This window comes from Oryzias latipes, chromosome 17 (genome assembly GCF_002234675.1).
Source record: "Oryzias latipes chromosome 17, ASM223467v1".
NCBI lineage: Eukaryota > Metazoa > Chordata > Actinopteri > Beloniformes > Adrianichthyidae > Oryzias > Oryzias latipes.
Window position 1 is genome coordinate 5548216 of NC_019875.2, and position 23579 is coordinate 5571794.

The 23579-nt window shown below is 41.6% G+C and overlaps 1 protein-coding gene across 1 annotated transcript; it reads right to left on the reverse strand.

The window, feature by feature from the left end:
* Positions 1–17871: 17871 nt before the first annotated feature.
* On the reverse strand, positions 17872–21150 carry LOC101156528 (claudin-7). Its single transcript, XM_004078634.4, has 4 exons — positions 20820–21150; positions 19079–19243; positions 18908–18992; positions 17872–18788 (listed from the first exon to the last, which is right to left on the reverse strand). The coding sequence occupies exons 1-4, from the start codon at positions 21040–21042 to the stop codon at positions 18686–18688; spliced, it is 576 nt and encodes a 191-aa protein (XP_004078682.1). The 5' UTR covers positions 21043–21150; the 3' UTR covers positions 17872–18685.
* Between the last annotated feature and the right edge of the window lie 2429 nt (positions 21151–23579).

The following is a 23579-nucleotide window of genomic DNA, read 5'->3' on the forward strand; positions in this document are numbered from 1 at the left end:
CATTATGATGTACAACTGTAAAACTACTAGACTAGTAACATAATACAAATGGAAGGTTGAATTCCCGGTTCCGGGTTACGGGCAGGGCGCGTGGCGTGTCTCTCTGCGGATACAACTATCTTCAAATTACTTAAAATGTTGTTCTCCAAAAAAGAGAGCTGACCATGACCCCTAAGAAAACCCAGGAATACGAAGACCTCAAAAAGACTCTTGATGATATTCAAGCTACGATGAAAAACTTTATTGATCAGGTGTCGGCTAAGCTAACACCACTTATGGAAATGATGGAAGAGTTCCGAAGATTTCGGGCTCAAAACGAACAACGAGCAAACCGGGTCGACATTCTGGAGAAAAGACTGGACGATGTGGAACAGCAAGTAAGGATGAATAATGTCATTCTAACTGGAGTACCAATCAAGCCTCGAGCGAAACTGACAGCAGGAGCAAGCACTGCTAATGCTAGCGCTAGCGTAGCTAGCAGTGAACCGGCGAGCGGTGCAGAGTCTCTGGAGCAGCAAATACATTCATTTCTCACATCTAAAGGGATTTCCCTGGATCTCAACACCATCGAGACCTGCCACCTGCTCCCCAGGAGAAAGGAGACGCATAAACCAGCGATCCTCATCAGGTTTGTGAATCAAAAACACAAGCTAGCTCTGATGAATCAACGTAAAAATCTGAAAGGATCTGCTGTTTATCTGAACGACAATCTGACCAGAAGGAATGCTGAAATCTCCAAACATGCGAGGCTTCTCAGGAAGCAGAAGCAGATCGAGAACACTTGGGTTAAAGGCTGCAGGATTTATGTCAAACCGCTCGGTCCACCGGACCGGGCCAAGGTTTTGGTTGTGTACACCATGAAGGATTTTGAGAAGTGCTTGATTACGGTTGCCTAAAACAACATGCAGTAATAAATCAAAGAGCCAAATAATTTCAACAAATATGACACCTGGATTCATCACTTTCTCCATACGTCTGACGCCACCTGAATAACAGCAGAGAGTTCTGACATGCAGACAACTTGACCTCAACTTTCACTGCAGCTAATATCAGCTGAAGAAGGATATGGACCTGAATCTAATGTCTGCAGACATAACATGGAAGAGAACTATTAACTCTGTTTTGAACCCAGAAGACCAGCTGTTATTCAGCAGAAGAAGAAATGCCAACCTTGGACAATCAACAGAAAATGGACCCTTTTATTTTTTCCCTTACAGCATTAATTTAATATATAAAAAAAAGGAGAGAAAAAAGAAAAAAAATATATAAAAAAAGTAAAACAAATGATTAATCACTTATTGAAAATGGTTAAATTGATCAATGTTTAATGATATTACTTCACTTTCTCCAAAAATTGATAAATTGATTCAAAAATCTTTCCTAATGTAGCATAATTTTGCACATGTTTTTAACTTTTGATACTTGATGAAATTTTGCTATGAAAATTCCTGAAACAGTGTTGTGTCTACTTTAATGATATAGTATTATGTTTTATTCATATGAATGGCTTTTATAAGTAACATAATCTGCATATATTTTTTTATTTCATTTTAATTCTGTCTGATAAAAACTGGGAACCGGATATTGATAAATCATGTAATAAAATGGTTATAGTATAACGGGGTGGGATTATATAAGTTCGCTTCCTTCCATTCCCTTTCAAGCAATATTTATTAATATGTCTAATTATCATACATTTGATTAGTTACTTTATGAATGTACAACTGATGATTATATTGCTTTGGTGTATTATGTCTACTTAATTGCTTGAAATAAACCATTTCAAATCAAATCAAATCAAAGGTTCATGGAACATTACTAATATACTATGATACATCTAATTTTAAGAATAAGAGCAGTAAAGTGAAGGCCCACTAGCTTGATGATAAGTTATAATGGAATTCCCCATTGGACGGCTAATGCTAAAGCTTGGTGGACTTACGCATACATTGCTGATTAAATAAACAGCTTTATAAACTCACAGGATGAAATTTTCCAAACTCTTTCAAGGGAATAGTTTTTTTTTTAAAATAACCATTTGTGGTCGAAAGCACTGATTTTTACTCAAATCTTCTTGTTTTTTTTGTTGTTTTTTTTTAACTTGTCTTGTCCAACAGCTGGGCAGACAGATGAGAGCTGAAGGCCTCTTGTGTTGGACATATTTTACTTTAACAACAGGGGTTATTAATCTTCAGACAAACCAGAGGGTTCCAGCGTCTGGGTCTGCACAGCCTAGCTGATCATGACACAATCCAGGCTCTGGTGAATCGAATCGATTCTGGAAATTATTGGTGATACCCAGCCTTAGTATGTTTCTACTAAGGCTGGGTATCACCAATAATTTCCAGAATCGATGCACGGTGGCGCAGTGGTTAGCGCTCTTGCCTCACAGCAAGAAGGCCCCCGGTTCAAGTCCCGGCTGGGGGACATGAAAAACACAACATCAATGGGGGACCTTTCTGTGTGGAGTTTGCATGTTCTCCCCGTGCATGCGTGGGTTCTCTCCGGGGTCTCTGGCTTCCTCCCACCATCCAAAAACATGCTTCATAGGTTAATTGGCAACTCAAAATTGACCATAGGTGTGAGTGCGGGAGTGAATGGGTGTGTGAGTGAGGACATTCTACCCTGCAACAAACTGGCGACTTGTTCAGGGTGTCCCCCCTGCCTTCGCCCACAAGTGGCCGGGATAGGCTCCGGCAGCCCCGTGACCCCGAAAGGGATAAAGCGGCATAGAAAATGAATGAATGAATGAATGAATGACCCAGCCTTTAGTAGAAACATCATCAGGCTAAGTTGCTCTGGCTTAAGACAGATGTTTAGTCTCCAAAAGCACTAACAATGTCATTTATCCATTGATGTTGCTCTAGCCCAGGGGTCGGCAACCTGCGGCTCTTTCATCCCTGTGCTGAGGCTCTCTGTGATTTTGTAAAATAACTATCATATTCTCAGATTGTCGTGGTGTCTTTAACACCGTCGAATAGTACGAGCTGCCTTTAACCCAAACTTCGTTGGCCATTAACCCTTACATACTGAATGACCAGGTTATTCCATTGGATGGACATATTCCAAGATGAAAATGCCAGGATCACTAGGCTCGATTTGAGGTTCAGGGAGTGTGATGGCTGCCTACGCTGCCACACCATCAGGGCAGTAACCTCCTGCACCACACCCTACATATATCTGTTCACTTTATTTGTTTGCATATACTTTTAGATTTCTTTTTCAAAAATAACACACATTTGATCATAAAGTTTATCAACATGTTTCAGTTTACTTTATTATAATTTGCTTTATTAATTTGATGTTATGCTTTGAGTCACCAGTGCTAAAGGGAACCATTGCTGCTGCTGCTGCCATCTGCTGCTGGAACACTCAAGTCAGGCCTGACACAAGAATGCATGCCAGTCAGCTGAGGCCTTATATTCAGCAGGCAGCTAATTGGACTGAACCATCACCCAGTGGACAAGGAACTCTTTGTGTTTCTTTACTTTAGTTTCTATTTTGATGTTCTTTATTTTCATTCATTTGTGTATGTTAATTTACTATAGGTTGGACTTTAGTTTAGTTTGTTTGATGTATTTTGTCTTAGTCATTTTAAGTTCCCCCTTGTGTGTCTAGTTGGTTTGATCAGCCACTATATATGTTCCCTTGTGTTTCCAATTAGGGAGGTCAGTTTGATTAAGTCTGTTTGTTCAGTTGTCCTCTGTTACATTTAAAAGCTTGAGTTAATTTTGTTACTTTGACCTCTTTTAAGGGCCCATTTTTGCCCATCTACACCTTTGTAAAATAAATTAGAACATTTTTGATAAAACTGTTTTGCTGTCCTTGTCTTTTACTGCTCGGTCCACCACATAATGGTGTCAGAAGTGGGATCAGCAGTTTAAGGACAGTTTTTTTCCTCTTCCCCCCCCCCCCCCCCGGCAATCCTTTGAAATTTTTTTTTGGGTGAGCCATGCAACGAGGAGGAAGGACTACAAGAACACGCATTGAACATAAGGACTACAGCACTGCCAACATGGACAAAGGAGAAGAGGAGGAGGCTGGAGCTTCAGGAGCTGGTACTGAGGGTGAAGAGCCAACATTACAACATCTCACTAGTATTCTCCAGGCCTTCATGGGACAACAGGAAGCCCGAGAAATGAGACTCCAGGAGGAAGCAAAGCAGCAGGAACACAGGCTAAAAGGCCTGCAGCATCTGATCCAACTTTTGCAGATGGAGGTGCAGGCCCGGACGTCACCTGTTCCTGATTACACCTCATCAGCCCCTGATCCAACAGAGGAGTCTGGTTCAGATGATCGGCTGCCAGAGGCCGTACATCAGACAGCAGGGGCACAGGTAGTAACCACTCACCCTCGCTTCTCTATGGATCCCAGGTTAGAAAAGCTAACAGAAAAGGATGACATTGAACATTTCCTAATAACTTTTGAACGCATAGCAACAGCGTGCAAGTGGGTGGAGTCAGACTGGGTTTTCCGCCTCATCCCACTGCTCACCGGTAAGGCCAGAAGTGCCTATGTTAACATGAATGTCGATGATTCTTCGAACTATGAAAAAGTTAAAACTGCAATCTTACATAAGTATGACATCAGCCCTGAGTCTTACCGACAGAGATTTCGTTCTTTGGAAGTGGGCCCAGACGAAAGTCCCAAGGAGCTTTATGCCCGTCTCAAAGAACTCTATAAGTGGATTCAACCCAGAGGTAAAACGGTAAAAGAAATTGGTGAGATAATCATTATGGAACAATACTTAAGAATGATGTCTCCTGAGCTTCAGGTCTGGATAAAAGAACATGGGCCTAAATCAGCAGCTGAAGCCGCAACACTGGCAGAGGTGTTTGTATGGAGTTAATTCAGTCTCAATAATCAGAAATGCACACAACCGGTTTTACAAATGCACACGCTCCGATTCACAAATGTCATTTTATGCAAACGTGAAAAATAAATTCGGAAATACACACCCTGTGTTTCACAAACACACAGATTGTGTTTCACACATGCACACTAAATGTTTTACAAATGCACAATAAGTGTTTCTCACAAATGTGCACACTGTTTTTCACAAAAACATTTTAGAAATTCACAATAAATGTATCAGAAATGCACAGTAAGTGCTTCACAAACATGATTTTTAGGTACACATGTGATGTGAACTCACAGATCATTCGAATTGCAGAATGTGCATTCAAAATCCTGTTCTCGTTTGTGAATCTCCCCGTGTGTGTGAGAGATTTTTCTACGGTGAATATTGAGACTCATCTGACGGAGCGGGTCGACTAATCTCACCATTGGCTAGTGAATCTGTCAATCAAACTCATCGGCAAAGCAGGCGGGTTCGCTTTTAGCCAATCGAATGGCCCCTTACACTCCTCACTTTCAAAGTGACGAGGGAGGGAGCTGTTTCAGCACAGCAGTTGAAAGGACGCGGGCGGCAAACATGGCGGAGAGGTCTTCTGAACTGGATCAGTCTCAGCCCGTAAGTAATGCATTTATTTGATCATTCCCTCGTTGTACGTCCTGTAATGTTATTGAATACTAAGTTGAAGCGTTCTCCTTTGCCAAGTGACATGTGTGAATGCTTTATGAACACTTCAGCCGAGTCGTTTGCAGAGTACCCCCACCGCAAATTAGCTTAGCTTTGTTTTGCTTAGCCTGTGCAAGTTGTGGCTGCCTGTGAGTGAAGTTCAAGCCGGTGTCGGTTCAAGCTAGCGTCTATAGCCAATGATCTGTAGGTTCTTAACATGATTCATAAGGAACTAAGGGGAAAAGCATGCCGGATTTACAGCAGCAAAGAAAGTTTAATAAAAAGTATTGATTTGGAGACGGCGATTTGTTTAAACACTGATGCTATGCTATGCTAACTAGCTAGTTGTTCCGTGTGCTGCCTTTATGTAAACGCGATCCGGGTTAAAGTTAGACACAGTCTTTTCACAACCCAGACTTTAAGACGGGATGACATGTGCAACAAAGTTAATTCATATGACATTCATGAAAACGGCATTTTTTAAATATAACATACATGAATCCACTGTTGAATGAAAGAAGCCTCATTAAGTTTCTAACGTTAGAACCCGTATTGTGCTGACCAGCCCTGTGAGATTGTGTCAGAGTGACAGCCACTAAATTCCCCGTATCTTTACTTCCAATGACGTAATGACAAGAATCCCAAACATTATGTTTTTAGGCTGTTTTGTAGTCGATAAGTAGTCACAGAAAGGGTGGATGGGAGAAATCAGCTGTCAACAGTGATTTGAGTAGAAGTTACTGTAAGTATTACACACAGGCTTCATGTGATCAGTGTCTTGTCTCTGATTTTTTTTAAAGGTGTTCTTTACTACAAGCTCAAGTAATCATAGCAAGAGTGTTTTAAAAAATTCCCCTTTCATATATTTGAAAATTATGTAATTTAAGATCAGACAGCTAAATTATCTAATCCATGTTTGTTGTGTTTTTATTTATTCTCTAGGAATTACTGAATGTGACAGCGTGACAATCTTTTGTTCCTCGTGCCATCAGGCAATACAACTCTCTGGCAGGGCATCTTACAAGTAATTTCTTTTAATTTTACCCACTGATTTTCCAATTATTTACCTTTTTTTTATCAATCTTTTTATTTTGTGATATTTCTATTTGTAATGCATGTGTGTTTATGTGTTTTTTTAAGATGGCCATTTTAAAAAAAATTTCCTCAGGGATTATTAAATACCCTTCTATTCTATTCTATTTCATATTTTATCATCCTATTGTATTACTGTTTTACCTGTCAATTGGGAATTTAGCATTTTTGCCGCTGTAAACATCTGTCAGTTGAAAGTATTTGTACTTGTATTCCATAGATCTTGTACCTGAGAAGATAGCAGACAACAACTGTGCAGACACCCACTTGGCCTTCTTCAGTGACGCTGTGAACGTGTAAGGCTTTCCTCTGAGGTATTCATGTCATTCATAAAGAAATATTTTATTCACATATCAGGCAGTATAAGTACTTGGTTATTTGTACAAAAATAAAATTACTTTTTTTAGACTCCTCTCCATAAACAAAGGCAACTCTAAAACTTTCCCCTCATGAATAACATTTACCCCCCCTCAACAGTCTCTCTCACCTCATTTTTTTCCCCAGTGATACATGTAACCCACTCCTGCAATTTTTTTAACCTAGAAATTCTACTTGTTGGCATCATACATAAGAACATTACATTTTAAATTGATGTGTACCGTATTGGCGATGCATTTGTAATTATGTGTTTGAGACATGATTTTCATGTTATTGTCAGGGTGAGAGGAGATCACGGAGGAGAAAATGTGGGCATAGCCGAGTTAATGCTCACAGTACGTACAACTGACACAAACGGCTTCATTGTGGGAAAAGTGTACACACAATCAACGGTGAGTTGAACCTAGTTTTAGAAGCTTTAATATATACACAGGGCTCCAGACTGCGTCCATTTGGTCGCATTTTGCGACCAAAATTTGAGAGTGTGCGACTGAATTTTACACCCAGTCGCACATGTGCTACCAGTAAATTTGCCTCCTCCACCCTCCGTATTTTTTATACATTAAACATGAAAGGAGCAAGTCAATGATCGATGAAATGAGAGATGAAATCATCAATGAGACGCGAGCGCACACGCACGCAGGCAGACACACACACACACTCGCGCGAATACTCATGAGACTGGAGCACACGCGAGCACACACTCGCGTTTCATTGAGTGATGCCTGAGGCGGCCAATGCGTGTGAGAAGAATAGGGAAAATCACTGCAAGTGGCTAAAATATGTGGAGGGGCGGGGCCTAGAGATAATCGAGCGCGCGTAAACATCCGTGGGAAGGAAACGGAGACAAATACCATCACAACCTGATATGTGCGTCTGAGCTATGAGCAAGCGAACTATTGATTCGTTCTTCCGACCTGCAGCTAGTGTACCAGTGCCAGAGTGTACAGCAGGGGTCTCAAACTCGCATGAAATCGAAGCTGCAGCGAGACTGAAAGAGACCAGGAATTAGGAGTTGTCCTTAACATTCAATTTCGTTTTAATATGCCTCTCCCCCTAAGTATGAGCTGTGATATTACATCTTTTATAATTATTTTAATGTTTTGTAATGGATGTAGCCTTTTTTTAATCAGTTGGTATTTTAAATTATTTTAATTGATCAGTGAACTACAAAAAACCCATCAGGACGCATGTCCCATAATGCATTGTTTTTTAGTCTGTAGGGCAGCTTTTAGTCAGTTCAATACTAAATTTCCAGCTGCGTTCGCTCTGATTGGTGTCTTGCTCTCACCCCTTTCTCGTGATATTTTTGTTTTGATTGACAGGTGATGTTGGAGCAAAAAGAAAAATATACGTCACACACCAGGTGATCTGTGCAGTGTTGCGTCCATCTGGGTGATCTCAAACACGCTTATTGTGCATCTTGGCTGAACCTATTTGGTGTCACCAACATGAATTTCCATCCTCTAATATTTACATACATTTAAGTATTGTTTGAAACTGTGAAATTACGAAAGGTTACTACGGTAATCACTTGTTACTAAAAACTTTTTTTTATTCTAAAAGTATGGTATTTTTTTTACTATTTTTACTTAGTTGTACTGTCGTGACAGCGATGGTGATGTCAGTTTACCTTCATGTTGCATCTTCAAAAGTGCAAAATAAAATATGACACTGAATTAGAAACAGCACATTGTAATTTCTGCATCTATTATTAAAGTATTTATTTGTAATACAGTGGAAATTAGTAGATTTGGTTAGAATGTTGATTTACGGTATGCGCCCCTAAATTTTCTGGTTGTGCCCCTAAAATTTTCAGTTAGGGGCCACTATGCTCCTAGTGAAAAAAGTTAGTCTGGAGCCCTGATACATAAAAGTGAATGATGTATTAAAAATAAATCTGACAATATAATATTTCTTTTTGCTTTTTTTCAAATACAGGATTGAGCTCCTCTGGTGTGATGTCTTCGTGAGTGTTACTGGTTTATATTACAACATCCTGCACTCTCCTGAGGACCAAGACTTTCTCAATATCAGTCACATCACGTATTCTGCTGCCATTACATTTTTCTACCACGCATTCAGGCCAGTTTGGATGTCTTTAGTGACGCGTGGGACAGCCATCCAATCAGGACGGAGCAAAGCATGACACCAAATCAGCTGTGGCAGTTGGGCTTGACCCAGAACCCTGTTTCTGATCCCCGGGTAAATGCTTTATTTAATCTCACTGTACTGGACAACTGATTTGTGTGCAGTTTGACTAAAGTGGAAAGTATCAAGAAGAGTATCATGAAATCATAATGACTACAGTGAATTTTCATCGAAAATGAATGAAAAGGATTATTGTTGTGTGGTGCAAACAATTTCCCTAAGTTGTTTGTTTGTAGGAAGAATAGCACATCTGCAAGTTCAAAATGCATCACAATGCATGGCCTTATGAACCATCAGATGTACTAATGTCACTACTTTGTTAAGGTTCACTTATTTGCAAATTATAAACAGTTATGGAGATATGAGGTCTGCCTGCCAGCAACAATATAAGTTATTATTAGTCGGTCACTGTTCCTACATAATCTAAAACACAAAAAAAACAGTGCTGTTCATAAACAGTATCTTTTTTTTTTTTTTTTTTTGTCAGGGTATGCTGGTTCCAGAGATTGAATGGGAGGAGAGTGGATCCATGACTGAACCTCATCCTGGGATCAATGTCCTGGTATGGGACAGTCCCCTTTTGGGTCCACAAATGTTGGAACTGCAAGACGACATCAATCCATTGTGGAATTCAGACCGTTTGGGAGTGGACCTACATCTTTACTGTCCAGTGTGTTTAGAACTTAATTTAGGCGACATAATTACATACAGAAGAAGAGAGACTGAGGGGAGCAAGACAGAGTTCAAATCAATACTGTTGTATTGTTCAAGGGACTTCATTGTATGTAAGGAAGTTATGAAAATTAGTTCCAGTTTAAATAAAATTCAAATCAGTAGAGATTCCACATTTGCTTAAATTTTGATGTTTTAATCTGTCCATGTTTTCTCTGAATTTTACTCTGCAATAAAGGGTGAATGTTTGCACTTTGTTGTTCTATGACCATCTTTTGTTGTTTAGTATTTAACCAGCTATAAAACCCAGAGAGATGAGGATCTTTTTTGCAAGGGTGACCTGGCCAAGAGGTGTATATGTATATGGTTACAATATAAAATCAATGACATTTGAGTTATTAAAAAAATAAAATTAAGGTCAAGCAAAGTGACTTCGGGCTGAGCAGGGGATGTGTATTGGGTATCTGTGATTGACAGTGAGATGAACTTGAGGTAATGTAGTCCCACTGCGTGGTACGGAGCAAAGTGATGCCAGTTTCTCCACAGAACCTACTGTGGAAGTTGCAGGTTTTTCTCCTCCACCTTCATATGATCAAAACCGTGTCTGAGTGTTGAAATGACGCTAGCATGAAAGCTAAGAGAATAACGTACAAACAATCCCGAGTGAAACATTCATTTTAAATCTCATGACCAGTACAGAGTTCGATGGATTCAATGTCAACTGCATTCAACCACTGTTGCCTTGCTTCCAGGTCCACTGAAAAGTTGCACAAGCCAGTAATTTTTGACAACCGAAGGCAATAAACCGACAAGCCATGCTAAGGCTAACACGCTAACGACCGACTGGTACAGAATCAAATATGGGCGGGGCTTTTGCCACCTGCAGAAAGCGTAGAGAAAGTGTAAGGGGCCATTCGATTGGCTAAAAGCGAACCCGCCTGCTTTCCCGATGAGTTTGATTGACAGATTCACTAGCCAATGGTGACATTAGTTGACCCGCTCCGTCAGATGAGTCTCAATATTCACCGTAGAAAAATCTCTCACACACACGGGGAGATTCACAAACGAGAACGGGATTTTGAATGCACAGTCTGCAATTCGAATGATCTGTGAGTTCACATCACATGTGTACCTAAAAATCATGTTTGTGAAGCACCTACTGTGTATTTCTGATACATTTATTGCGAATTTCTAAAATGTTTTTTGTGAAACACAGTGTGCACATTTGTGAGAAACACTTATTGTGCATTTGTAAAACATTTAGTGTGCATTTGTGAAACACAATCTGTGTGTTTGTAAAACACAGGGTGTGTATTTCCGAATTTATTTTTCACGTTTGCATAAAATGACATTTGTGAATCGGAGCGTGTGCATTTGTAAAACTGGTTGTGTGCATTTCTGATTATTGAGACTGAATTAACTCCATATGTTTGTGGCTGCTCGCAAGAAAAATGTACCATGGAGCAACCTGCAATGGAAGGGTATAAAAGACTCACGCAGGCCAACAGCCCCACAACACCACCACCACAGACTGGCTCCAGGAACACCGAGAATGCCTGTGCAGGATGATCAGATGAGTAAACCAGCAAAATCTTCCAATAAACCACCAATCTGCTATTTGTGTGGGCAGGAAGGACATATTAAACCCCTTTGCCCAAGAAATTCAGCAAAGCTCACTCAGATGTGTTTTGTTCCATATCAGAGCCATGCTTTGGAAAGTCGAGCTAACCAGCCTATTAAAATGACCACTGTTAAAGTTAATGGGAAATGTTACAATGCACTGATTGACACTGGCAGTACACGGACTTTAATTCATCGACAACATGTACCAGTCAACCTTGTTTCCACTCAAGAGACAGTTTCCATCTGCTGTGTACATGGTGATAAAAGACTTTATCCTACTGCTGATCTCTACTTGGAAATTCAAGGACAGATGTATCTTCTGAAAGTAGGAGTTGTTGATGACCTTCCTTTCCCAGTTGTTTTGGGTCATGACCTGCCAGTTCTTTATGACCTGTTGGACACAAGAGAAAGTGCTGTTGCGGTTACGAGAGCTCAAGCTAAAAATACAGATGCAAATCTGCCACTTCTCTGCGCTTTACCTTTCTATGATGCTGAGCTTGAGACAAAACCCGGGAAGTCTCGCAAAACACGTAGTCAGAAAAGCCAAGAGAAATTTAAACGCACTATGGTAGATCCGCCCGTTGAAGCAACTCCAGAAGTGGGTTTAGGGTTCAAGTTGCCATCTAACATTGTTGAAATGCAACAAAATGATCCAACTTTGTCGTCTTGTTTTGTAAAAGCAGCAGAAATGGCTGAGGGGTCGAAGAGGGAGTATCTGGTGGAGAATGGAGTTCTTTATCACCAGCAAGGTAAAGTGAAGCAACTGGTGGTTCCTCTGTTGGTTCGAGATGTAGTACTCAGCCTAGGCCACACCATACCTTGGGCTGGCCACCTAGGGAAGCAAAAAACAACTGCACGTGTGATGAAACACTTCTACTGGCCTGGCTTACGTACAGACATCCAACATTACTGTCAGAGTTGCCCTCAGTGCCAGAAAACCTCACTGAAATGTACCACCAAAGCTCCACTCCAGCGTCTCCCAATTATTGGCACTCCGTTTGAACGCCTTGGCATGGATGTAGTGGGACCAGTGGAGAAAAGTAAAGCTGGAAACCGCTACATGCTAGTCATCACCGATTATGCCACAAAGTACCCAGAGGTGTTTCCACTGAAATGTGTGAAAGCAAAAGCTGTGGCATTCCCTCTGGTTCAGTTCTTCTCCAGAGTGGGTTTCCCCCGAGAAATTTTGACAGACCGAGGTACTAACTTCATGTCTAACTTGCTTAAGCAGGTTTATCAGCTCCTGGGTGTGAGGAATCTGCGGACCACTCCTTATCATCCACAGACGGACGGGTTGACTGAACGCTTTAATCAGACGCTTAAGCAAATGCTTCGTAAGTTCGTCAATGAAACCGGGTCTGATTGGGATCAGTGGCTGCCTTATCTCCTCTTCGCCTACAGAGAGGTACCCCAGGCTTCAACAGGGTTCTCCCCCTTTGAATTACTTTATGGACATGAAGTAAGGGGACCCCTGACCCTCTTAAGAGAAACCTGGGAAGGAGAGCAGGGCAGAGAAGAACCTGTTAATGCCATTCAGTATGTTCTTCAAATGAGAGAAAAGCTGCAGAGGATGAGCGAGTTAGCACAGGCCCACATGGCTGATGCACAGAGACGCCAGAAGAGCTGGTATGATCAAAAAGCACGCCAGAGAAGTTTCCTGCCAGGTCAAAAAGTCCTAGTAATGCTACCCACAAGTGACAGTAAGTTGCTAGCCAAATGGCAAGGCCCCTTTGTGGTCCAAAAGAAACTTGGGGCTACAACATATCAGGTTTCCACCCCAGGTCACAAACATTCCAGTCGTGTATTGCACGTTAACCTTCTCAAAGAATGGGTTTCCAGGACTGCAGACGATGCCATGGGACTGCTGATCAGAGATGTCAGTGAGGAGGACGAAGTGGATGAATTCCTGCCATCATCAATGCCCACCACCTTGGATTTAAACCATCTTTCTGAAAACCAACAAGCTCAGGTGAAAGCATTGATTGATTCCAGAGTCTTCCAGGAATATCCAGGACGCACAAACTTGGTGCACCATGACATTGTGCTAAAGGAGCAGGCTATAGTTAGGCGCATGAGTTACAGAGTACCAGAGCGTCTACTGGGTCCGCTAAAGGAAGAGGTTGATCACATGCTGTCCCTCGGGATCATCAAGCCTTCGAAAAGTGAGTGGTGTCATCCAGTTGTGTTGGTCCCCAAGAAGGATGGAACCATCAGATTTTGCATAGATTTTCGCTATCTAAATTCTGTGTCAAAATTTGATTCCTATCCAACCCCCAGAATTGACAATCTCATTGAGTGTCTGGGAAAGGCGAAGTTTTTAACAACTATTGACCTTTGTAAGGGTTATTGGCAGGTTCCCCTTACAGAGCGGTCCCAGGAACTGACTGCTTTTCGGACACCCTGGGGGCTCTTTCAGTTTACAGTTCTTCCGTTTGGGTTGCACGGTGCCCCTGCAACTTTTCAGCGACTTATGGATCAGGTACTCGGTGGCCTAAAGCAGTGTTTTTCAACCAGTGTGCCGCGGCACACTAGTGTGCCGTGGGAGATGGTCAAGTGTGCCGTGGGAAATTGCCCTCATTAACTGATCAAAAACATTTCCCATCTCCAGGATTCAGCTCTGTGTTCATCCAAACAGGCCCTGATAAAACACTGAGGAGTTAGGAATATAAAAGATCGTAAAATACTTTTTCTTTGCGTTTATTTTATTTTATTAAAGACATTTTAATAAGAATGGCGCGATTCAGCTGCACCTTCGGCTGTATTTGGGAAAAGTCCCGTCCCTTTGAATGTCTCCACCAATCATTCTTGAGGGGCTTAATCACATGTCATCGGTCTGACCAATCAGAAGTGCTTAAAGTCTTCACTTCCTTGTCCCGATTTAGCTCGTAAAGTCTCTCAGTTCTAACAAAAATACCAGCTAAAGCTCATCTTTAGCGGTGTAGCTTTCCACAGAATCCTGTGTCAGACCGTGGAACAAGTGAACAAAACAATGAAGCTCCGAAAACCGATCTTCGGCCGTTTTCTGCACTACATCTCCCATGATGCATTGGGTCGTGAGAGTGACAGCGCATAAGGAGATCTGTTGTTAAACGTCTTGAAACCAACGAACACACATCAAACTGTTTTTAAATCTTCTAACTTAACTTTTATTGCATCTTTTAGAAAAAAACAGCTGCAGCTTCCAGCTTTTTCTGTAACAATTATCTCAAAAATGCATGTGAGATTGTGGAGGGGCTGTAGATCAATACAGACTGAGTTTTTCCTTTTTTTATTTTAATTTTTGGATGCTGGTGTGCCGCGGGATTTTTTTTTTAAGGTTAAAGTGTGCCGTGGCTCAGAAAAGGTTGAAAAACACTGGCCTAAAGGACTGTGCTTGTGCATATCTTGATGATGTTGTGGTTTACAGTGCCACCTGGGAGGAACATCTAAGACATCTGAAGAAGGTTCTGGAGTGCCTGCATGCTGCGGGGTTAACCATCAATCCAGCAAAGTGTGCTTTTGCCCGGAGGGAAACGGAGTACCTTGGTTACACTATTGGAGGTGGGTTGATCAAACCGCAAGTCAACAAAGTACAGGCGATTGAATCCTGCCCTCTACCACAGACAAGAAAGCAGCTAAGGTCTTTTCTTGGATTAGCTGGATTTTATCACAAATTTATTCGAAGCTTTTCAGCCCGTGCAGCTCCGTTGACCGACATGACCGGCTCAAGATGTCCAAACAAGATCAGGTGGACTACGGAGTCTGTGACAGCGTTTCGAGACATTCAGCAATCATTGAGTAAGGACCCCATACTGCACAGTCCAGATTTTAATAAACCTTTCATTTTGCAAACCGACGCATCGCAAAGAGGCATTGGAGCTGTGCTTCTACAGTACACGTCTGACGATCGACATCCTGTGGCTTACATCAGCCGAAAGCTACTCCCCAGAGAAATCCACTACTCCACTGTCGAAAAAGAGGCGCTGGCAGTCAAATGGGCTATGGATTCTTTTAAATACTACCTCTTAGGTAGAGAGTTCACCTTGGAGACCGACCACAGGGCTCTGCAATGGCTGGAGAAGATGAAGGACACTAATGCCCGGATAACGAGATGGTACCTCGCCATGCAGCCCTACAGATTCAAGGTGAACTACATCCCAGGAAAAGGAAACATCACTGCGGACTTCCTCTCTCGTGCTCCTGATGAAGGCTCCGAAGGGGAGGGGAGTGTGATTGCTGCCTACGCTGCCACACCATCAGGGCAGTAACCTCCTGCACCACACCCTACATATATCTGTTCACCTTATTTGTTTGCAGATACTTTTAGATTTCTTTTTCAAAAATAACACACATTTGATCATAAAGTTTATCAACATGTTTCAGTTTACTTTATTATAATTTGCTTTATTAATTTGATGTTATGCTTTGAGTCACCAGTGCTAAAGGGAACCATTGCTGCTGCTGCTGCCATCTGCTGCTGGAACACTCAAGTCAGGCCTGACACAAGAATGCATGGCAGTCAGCAGAGGCCTTATATTCAGCAGGCAGCTAATTGGACTGAACCATCACCCAGTGGACAAGGAACTCTTTGTGTTTCTTTACTTTAGTTTCTATTTTGATGTTCTTTATTTTCATTCATTTGTGTATGTTAATTTACTATAGGTTGGACTTTAGTTTAGTTTGTTTGATGTATTTTGTCTTAGTCATTTTAAGTTCCCCCTTGTGTGTCTAGTTGGTTTGATCAGCCACTATATATGTTCCCTTGTGTTTCCAATTAGGGAGGTCAGTTTGATTAAGTTTGTTTGTTCAGTTGTCCTCTGTTACATTTAAAAGCTTGAGTTAATTTTGTTACTTTGACCTCTTTTAAGGGCCCATTTTTGCCCATCTACACCTTTGTAAAATTAGAAAATTTTTGATAAAACTATTTTGCTGTCCTTGTCTTTTACTGCTCGGTCCACCACAGGGAGCATGATACTTTAATTTACACATGGATTTGGCACCACAGAGTCCAGACCTTAACCCCATTGAGAATCTTGGAAGAATCAGGACTGCGTTGGAGAAGTCTTTGCGCAGCTGTCAGACTCTACCATCAGCAACCCAACACTGGATGGAAATGAATCTTGTGACATTGCAGAAGCTCATGGAAACAATGCCACAGTTTATGGATGCTGTAATCTGAGCTAAATGGAGTCTAACAAAATATTAAATTGTGGGACCTTTTTATAGTGCAGGCAGGAGTATTTTAGGGGGTACTTTTCCTTCTTTTGTTTGTTTGGTTCCTGTGTTTGATGACATTTTTTAGTTTTATTAAGAAACCGTTGTTAAGAAATAAAACACTTATTCCAAAGTCTGAAAAGTTCATTTGTCTTTCAAAAGTTAAAGGAAACTATCCACATGGTGGCACTTTATCCAGACCAAGCCTTCAGCAGACCATGCATGACTGACAGCAGGTAACATCTGTAATAGTATCAGGAGTCTTCTGGATGTTTTCCTGCTGAGACAGAGCCCGCACAATTTCTGTGAAATGAAGTTTGGGAGAAGTTTCTTTGTGGGGACGTGTCGGGACATGTGCTCCTCTGCAGGCGTCAGGAATTTGTTTGGATGTGATTTTACGTCCCTCAGGACATGTTTTTTACAGCTGTATCTAAGCTGAGGTGGGTCCTTACTATTCTTCATTCTATTACAAAAAACAAAAGATCAATTTTCTGTCTTTTCAATTTTTTATTTCGATAGACACATATGTAACTCTTGTGCTATCCTAGGCACTTTAACATCGTTAGGTCATTTAGACCCACTAGACAGTGCTCTGAACCTTTTGTCTTCAATGATTTGCGATCTACACTGGTGTCCATGGATTACATGAAATCTTTCCACCTTTGTCATGGTAGGGATAATAAATCAATGTAAGGGGGGGGGGGGGGGGGGGTCATCTAAGATAGCACAAGGGTTAAAAAATCCCCTGAGATTATAACATATGAAGCACTGAAGCACCATTTTAGCACAGTCCCATCTATCAATTCATTTTCTAAACCTACTTTGTATGGTTTGGGTTCAAAAGGCTGCTGGAGAACTTCTAAGATACTACTGAACAACAAGGGGTACACTTGCGGACAGGTTTTTGGCGGGTGACCATTGGCTGTGTCAGAGAACTGGACTGAGTGAAAGGGACGTCACTTATAGAAAATGGTTTACTTCCAGGTCCATCGAAATGAAGTCAATTCAGGCACCATTTTTCACGATACGGACGCTGCCATGTTGGAACCAGTCCATAAGCAGTATTTTGTCCAAGCCAGTCTGAGTCATCGTTTCCATGGAATCCACTTTCACCAATCAGGAGTGAGCTTGTTGGAAGCCCTGTTTCCAACATACCTCGTGAGACCACCTACTTTTATTGAGGCAACTGATTGGTCAGTTTAGGACTTGTATAACTTGAACTACAGAAAAATACGGGGAAAAAAATCTGGATTATCAAGATGTTAAAAAAAAGGTTCCAGAGCAAGAATGGTTATTCTAACCAATTAAATGTCGTGGTAACAGATGCAATAGAGTAATAGATGCAATAGAGTAATTAAGTAATAGTACTTCCTGTTTGGAATGCCAAGGGGGAGGGATCAGTCAGTCCAGTTCTCATTAATATTAAATGTTGGTTATAGGCACTGACTCTTTCATAATCAGATTTACAAATGTTTGTCAAATGGTTAACAATTCAGTGTGGCTCAGAAAAGAAACATCAAGCTAAATGCCACAGACTATGACATAGACACAGCAGCACGGAGGAGACAAGCAGGTGCACGCACACATGCACACTCAGAATTCACATACTGGTCTGACCTTGACTTCTAAATGAAGTCCAGAGTAAAAAAGTTCTCCTCATCTGTTTTTAGTTTTGGAAGTCTCTCAGTCTTATGAAGATGTGTTGCTCATCCAATATTGATTTCTTCAGGATTTTTTTTTTGAGTCCAACGTTCAGACATTGCAATGACATCACATCTGACATTTTTGCAGTCTTGTTTTCCAGCTGTCCCTGACCAGCTTGCTGCTGATTGGCTGACTCGAGGGATTCCAGATCTTGGTAGACTGAACACACCTGGTGTAGGTAGTCGGCATCAAACAGTCCTGGGATAGCTGGAAAACAGGCGAGTTGAGGTTCTTGAGCATGTTTTGGGACTGTGGGAGGAAACCGAAGTGCCTGGAGAGAACAAGGGGAACATGCCAACTCCTCACAGAAAGAACCCCAGCTGGGATTTGAACTGGGATCTTTTTACTATACTATTTGCGCTTTTCGGAAGAGCTGCAAGTCAAGAAACTCCCTCCTATGATGATCAGCGCAGCTGCTGCCCATCCAAGGTACAAGGCGCTCCCAAACTCATACCTGCAGAAGACATGATCCTGTTTACATGTGATGCGGGTTTGTATACAGTGTTACAGTCACATACATGTAGAACAAGGGCTGGCTTTAAGCCTGAAGGGGAGAGAGGAAAACCTCCTTACCTGGAGTTGGTGGGAGTGAAGGGGTTGTTAAAGTCTTGAGCGATTCTGTGTCCATACCAGGATGTTCCTACAAGAGCCAGAAGGCCTGGAGGAACAAAGAAAAGCCCCTTTCAGTCCACGGATTCACACATGCCACTTTCAAATGTGTACAATCAGATCAAGCTCCTCCACCTGCAATGATGAAGACCACTCCTCCAGCCAGAGCCACTTTGTCTTTGGTTTCGGGTGAGTCAGACATGCAGGTAGTGCACTGCATCCCAGTCATAGCCACCATCATGGCGATGAAACACAGCAGGATGGAGGCCACCATCAAACCCCGCGTGCCCTGAACCATCGCTGCAGACAGACGCACAAACCAGTACCTTTAATGATGCAGCTGCTGTCAGAAGCAGAGCTGCTTCCACCGAACAAAAACAGACAGAAATGTAGCTGTGAGATTGCAGAAGGTTCAGCAATTCAGAAAAACAACCATTGTTTAAACCGTCATCCATCTGTGGCCGGAAAAGCCTCCCACACCGTTTTAACCTGAACTTTTACCAGCAGTTCTTTGAAATCTATGTTAAAGGGTCGGTATCCTGGTTTTCTACATCTATATCCAGATATATGATTGTATGGTAACTTTGGCACACGGAAGAACAAGATTTTTATGAAATTATTGTTATTTTCCTATCCAGAAGGAAGACAACTCGATTTCTGAGGCTCCGCCTTTCTATCCTTATGTGTCCCGCCCATTTCATGACCTCACCCTAAAGTCGGCCTCGGCAGTGTGTCTGCGTTTCTCCCACGAAAACAAACAACAACTGAACATATAAAGTTAAAGTTGTAGGCTGATCACCACTGGCTCCACAGAGAAAGTTAGTCTGTCAGCCTGGGGGCGGGGCTGGCAGCGCAGACTCTTCCTGGAAGGGGCGTTTCCTCGCTTTGTGGTGTCACAATGTGAGAACCCGCTCATTTTCTTGAATTGGGAGGGACGTGTGTTTAGAGAGCAGATTTTCAGAGGAATACTCAGAAATGGATCCAAAACCGCTTTGGGGTTACTATAAAAGTTGATTTTGTATGATATAGGCCCTTTAACTGTGCTTCCGTGTGAAGACTGAGGGACACGAGTGATGCAGTCGGTTCTGGTCCAAACTCCAAATGAGATGCAGCTTTCTAACAATCTCTAAACGCTGCTGCTAAAGTTCAGGGGTGACGTTACTAAGATTTTAAGCCTTCTCTACACAAATATGCAAAGCATCAAACCATTTTGGCTCCAAAATTAACTAGAGGCAGCATCTACTTGAGAGCAAAAAACATAAGTAAACCTTTTTTCTGTAATAGCTTGAAATAAATTCAGGTGTCTTGGTGTTTACAGAGTTGAAGCAGGAATTTAATTAATGTTCAGCTGTAGATCAGAAGAAAAATGGAAAGATGATCACTTTAAACGTTAGAAGATTGATGGCCATGAAAAGGCATCATCTGAACTACAGGTTCTTGAAAAATGCTCCAACTCAGCCAGATGGTGGAAAAATACAGAACAGAACAACAGCGTGACAATCTAAAGATCAGTTTCAGCTTCCCCTCAGGTCTTTGATCGTAACATAAAGAATGGGAAGCAAAAATATTTGTTAAAAAAAACTGTTTTCATCTGCAGTGGGTGCAGGCGCTGGAATTTGGGTGGCATGTCTCTACATGCTGGGGGGGTGGGGGGGGGTGGGGGGGTGAGCAGCTCTGCTCTGTTTGGTCATTTAGGAGCCAAATTACAGACCAGTGTTGCTCTAAGCTTCATATTACATTATTGGATCGCTTCTCTTCTTTCTGCTTCCCCTTAGATCTAACTTGTGTGTTATTCTGGGATTATCCTGCTGAAACCTAGACATTGGAGGAAAGAGATGACCTGAAGGTCACAGCAAAGCTGATGATGAAAGCATACCTGGCAGCTGCAAGATGGAGTCATAGACTTTGCATTGAATCTGTCCTGTGCTCTGTGACACACAGGTCTTCCACAGCCCCTCGTACATGGCCTGCGCCGTGATGATGTTGTCTCCTGAGTATGATGAAGCCTTCCACTCCACCATGACTGTACACGCAATCGTGCCGATAAAGCCGATGAAGGCCAAACCGAAGCCGAGCAGTTGGATTCCTGGATTTGCCATTGTTTAACCTGAAAAAGAAGAAGCGGCTGAAGAAGCTGCTCTGCGCTCTCCAACAAGGGTTCTGTCCTGGATCACGTCTCAGGTTAAGGCGGTATCTTGCATCTTTAAGGAAGCACCTGGGGGGCTGGGAGGGTCTAGAGCAGGGGTGGGCAAACTTTTTGACTCGTTAGTCACCATGAGTTCCAAACTTTGTCAGAAGGGCCGGACCTGGAGCAGATGGGAGGAGTGCTTTGGTAATCCACCTTGTAAGAGAAAGAAACTACATGAAATTTGGATGAAAAGATGGTTTCATTTTGATTAAAATTAAATGTATATTTTTTAAACAGAACATTGCGGTGTTTTCATTTCAAAACTGTTGCTTTTGTTCTCATTTTAGTGCCAATTCCACCAATGGGTTAATGTCAAAATTAGAGAAATGCTGCGTTCATGTGGTGTTGGAATGATTGTAGAAATGACTGTCGGCTTCAGAAAACACACATGAATGTCAGAAAAAAAAAACAAATCTTCCAACAGCACACAACTTTCTGCACCTAAACGAAGGTCAATGGGAGACACTACAATCAAAGGAATACACGAGGAAAAAGTGAGAAAAGTTGTGGTCTCTGGGTGAAACTTTCACCTATGTATCAGGAATGTAACATGTTAAAACCACAGAGGAAGCACAAATAAACCACGCAAAGAACACGTAAACCAACATAGAATATGAACCGTGTGATTCTTGAGCTGTTTGTATGCAATTCAATTATTTGATGCATGAATCTTTTAATTTGAACGTGATATGTGCGCCGTGCACGCAATATAAGTTATGCATCAGTGATTCATGCATGAAAAGTCTGTTAAACATATGTGGAATGGTTGTGAAAAGACACACATTTGTGTATGCATCTCACAAAAATCACACACAATTGTGTAAGATTCACAAAATAATTGTATATATTCTTCCTCTTTCGGCTTCTCCCATCAGGGGTTGCCACAGTGAACAAGTCGCATGGTAAACTTGGCAATGTTTTACGCCGGATGCCCTTCCTGACGCAACCTTGGAACCGGCACAGAGGTAGAGAAGGGAACAGGGAGCAGCCTGGAGTTGAGCCCTGGTTTCACGGACGGAAGGCACCGCAAACCAGCATGAGCTAAACTGGCTCCCCATGAAATAATTGTATATAAACTCTGTAAAATAGACATAAACTGCATAAATCTCAACCGACCAAAAATCTGAACAGCTTAAAACTGATTTTACGTGAAGACCCGTCGGCCAAAACCCTAAACAAACAACTATGAATGATGAACGCAAGAAACATTTGATGACTTAAGTCACACATGAATCACATAGACCAAAATTTCATACCTGGAAAATGCACTACAGTAAACCCTTGTTTTTCGCGGGGTTTACGTTCCAGAAAGAACCCGTGATAGGCAAAATCCGTGAAGTAGAAACCTCTATTTTTTTAACAATTATTATACAATTAAAAACTCTATTATACATTGAAAAGAAAGAACAAACCATTTTACAGGCTCAAGAATTTGTTTCACAAATCAAAGTACTTTAGAAACGTTTTTTTCAACAAATAACTTCTGTACTGTACTGTCAAATAATAATTTAAATCATCAATGTGAACATAAGGCTTCAAATCGCGGAGATTAGCCCCCCCCACCGGGACCCGAGTAATTGGATTAAACGGGAGAACATTTAAAATGATTATGAAAAAAATACAAAGTACAGTGGGACAAATAGTGACTCAGGTGTATTTCACTGATCTTCAGACTGAGCCGCTGCATCCTGACTCCACTCTGCAGTGTTTTCTTCCTTTGAAGCCCGCGGATCAGCTGTGTTTGTTCGGGAGAAGAACATAGTGATTGACAGTTGTTGTGGCTGTTTTTTTATGGGTTTTAGAGAAACTCGAAATTGCAAGAGAGTTTGCACGTAATGTAAATTTGGCAAGCTGATTTACGTACGTGTACATATTAAACTGCAGCGTTATTGACACACAAGTAGAGAAGAAGCGGAGTGACTTTTTAGCCAATCAGAATGCAGAACACAATGCACGATGCAAATCCGGGAAGTAGCAAAACCGTGAAAAGTAAACTGCGTTATAGCGAAGGATCACTGTATATTTACGTAGAGCCTGTGTGAGGAAAACTTTGTGAGGCTGCATATTAGACAAAAGTAAAGTGCACGTTGTTGGATCCAGACATTCCATAAGAATAAAAAAAGGATTTTTCCATCCATCCATTCATCCATTCATTCATCCATCCATCCATCCATTTATTCATCCATCCATCCATCCATCCATCCATTCATCTATCCATCCTTCCATTCATCCATCCATCCATTCATTCATTCAATCATTCATCCATCCATCCATTCATCCATCCATCCATCCATTCATCCATCCATCAATCTATCCATCGATTCATCTATCCTTCCATTCATCCATCCATTTATCTATCCATTCATTAATTCATTCATCCATCCATCCATCCATTCATCCATCCATCTATTCATCCATCCATCTATTCATCCATCCATTCATCCATCT

Coding starts and splice junctions, on each gene's coding strand:
- LOC101156528 (XM_004078634.4), bottom strand. CDS start 21,042: ATGGCAAATCCAGGAATCCAACTGCTCGGCTTCGGTTTGGCCTTCATC. Junction 19,244..20,819: donor CTCCATCTTGCAGCTGCCAG/GTATGCTTTCAT, acceptor GTCTGTCTGCAG/CGATGGTTCAGGGCACGCGG. Junction 18,993..19,078: donor AGTGGTCTTCATCATTGCAG/GTGGAGGAGCTT, acceptor TTGTTCCTCCAG/GCCTTCTGGCTCTTGTAGGA.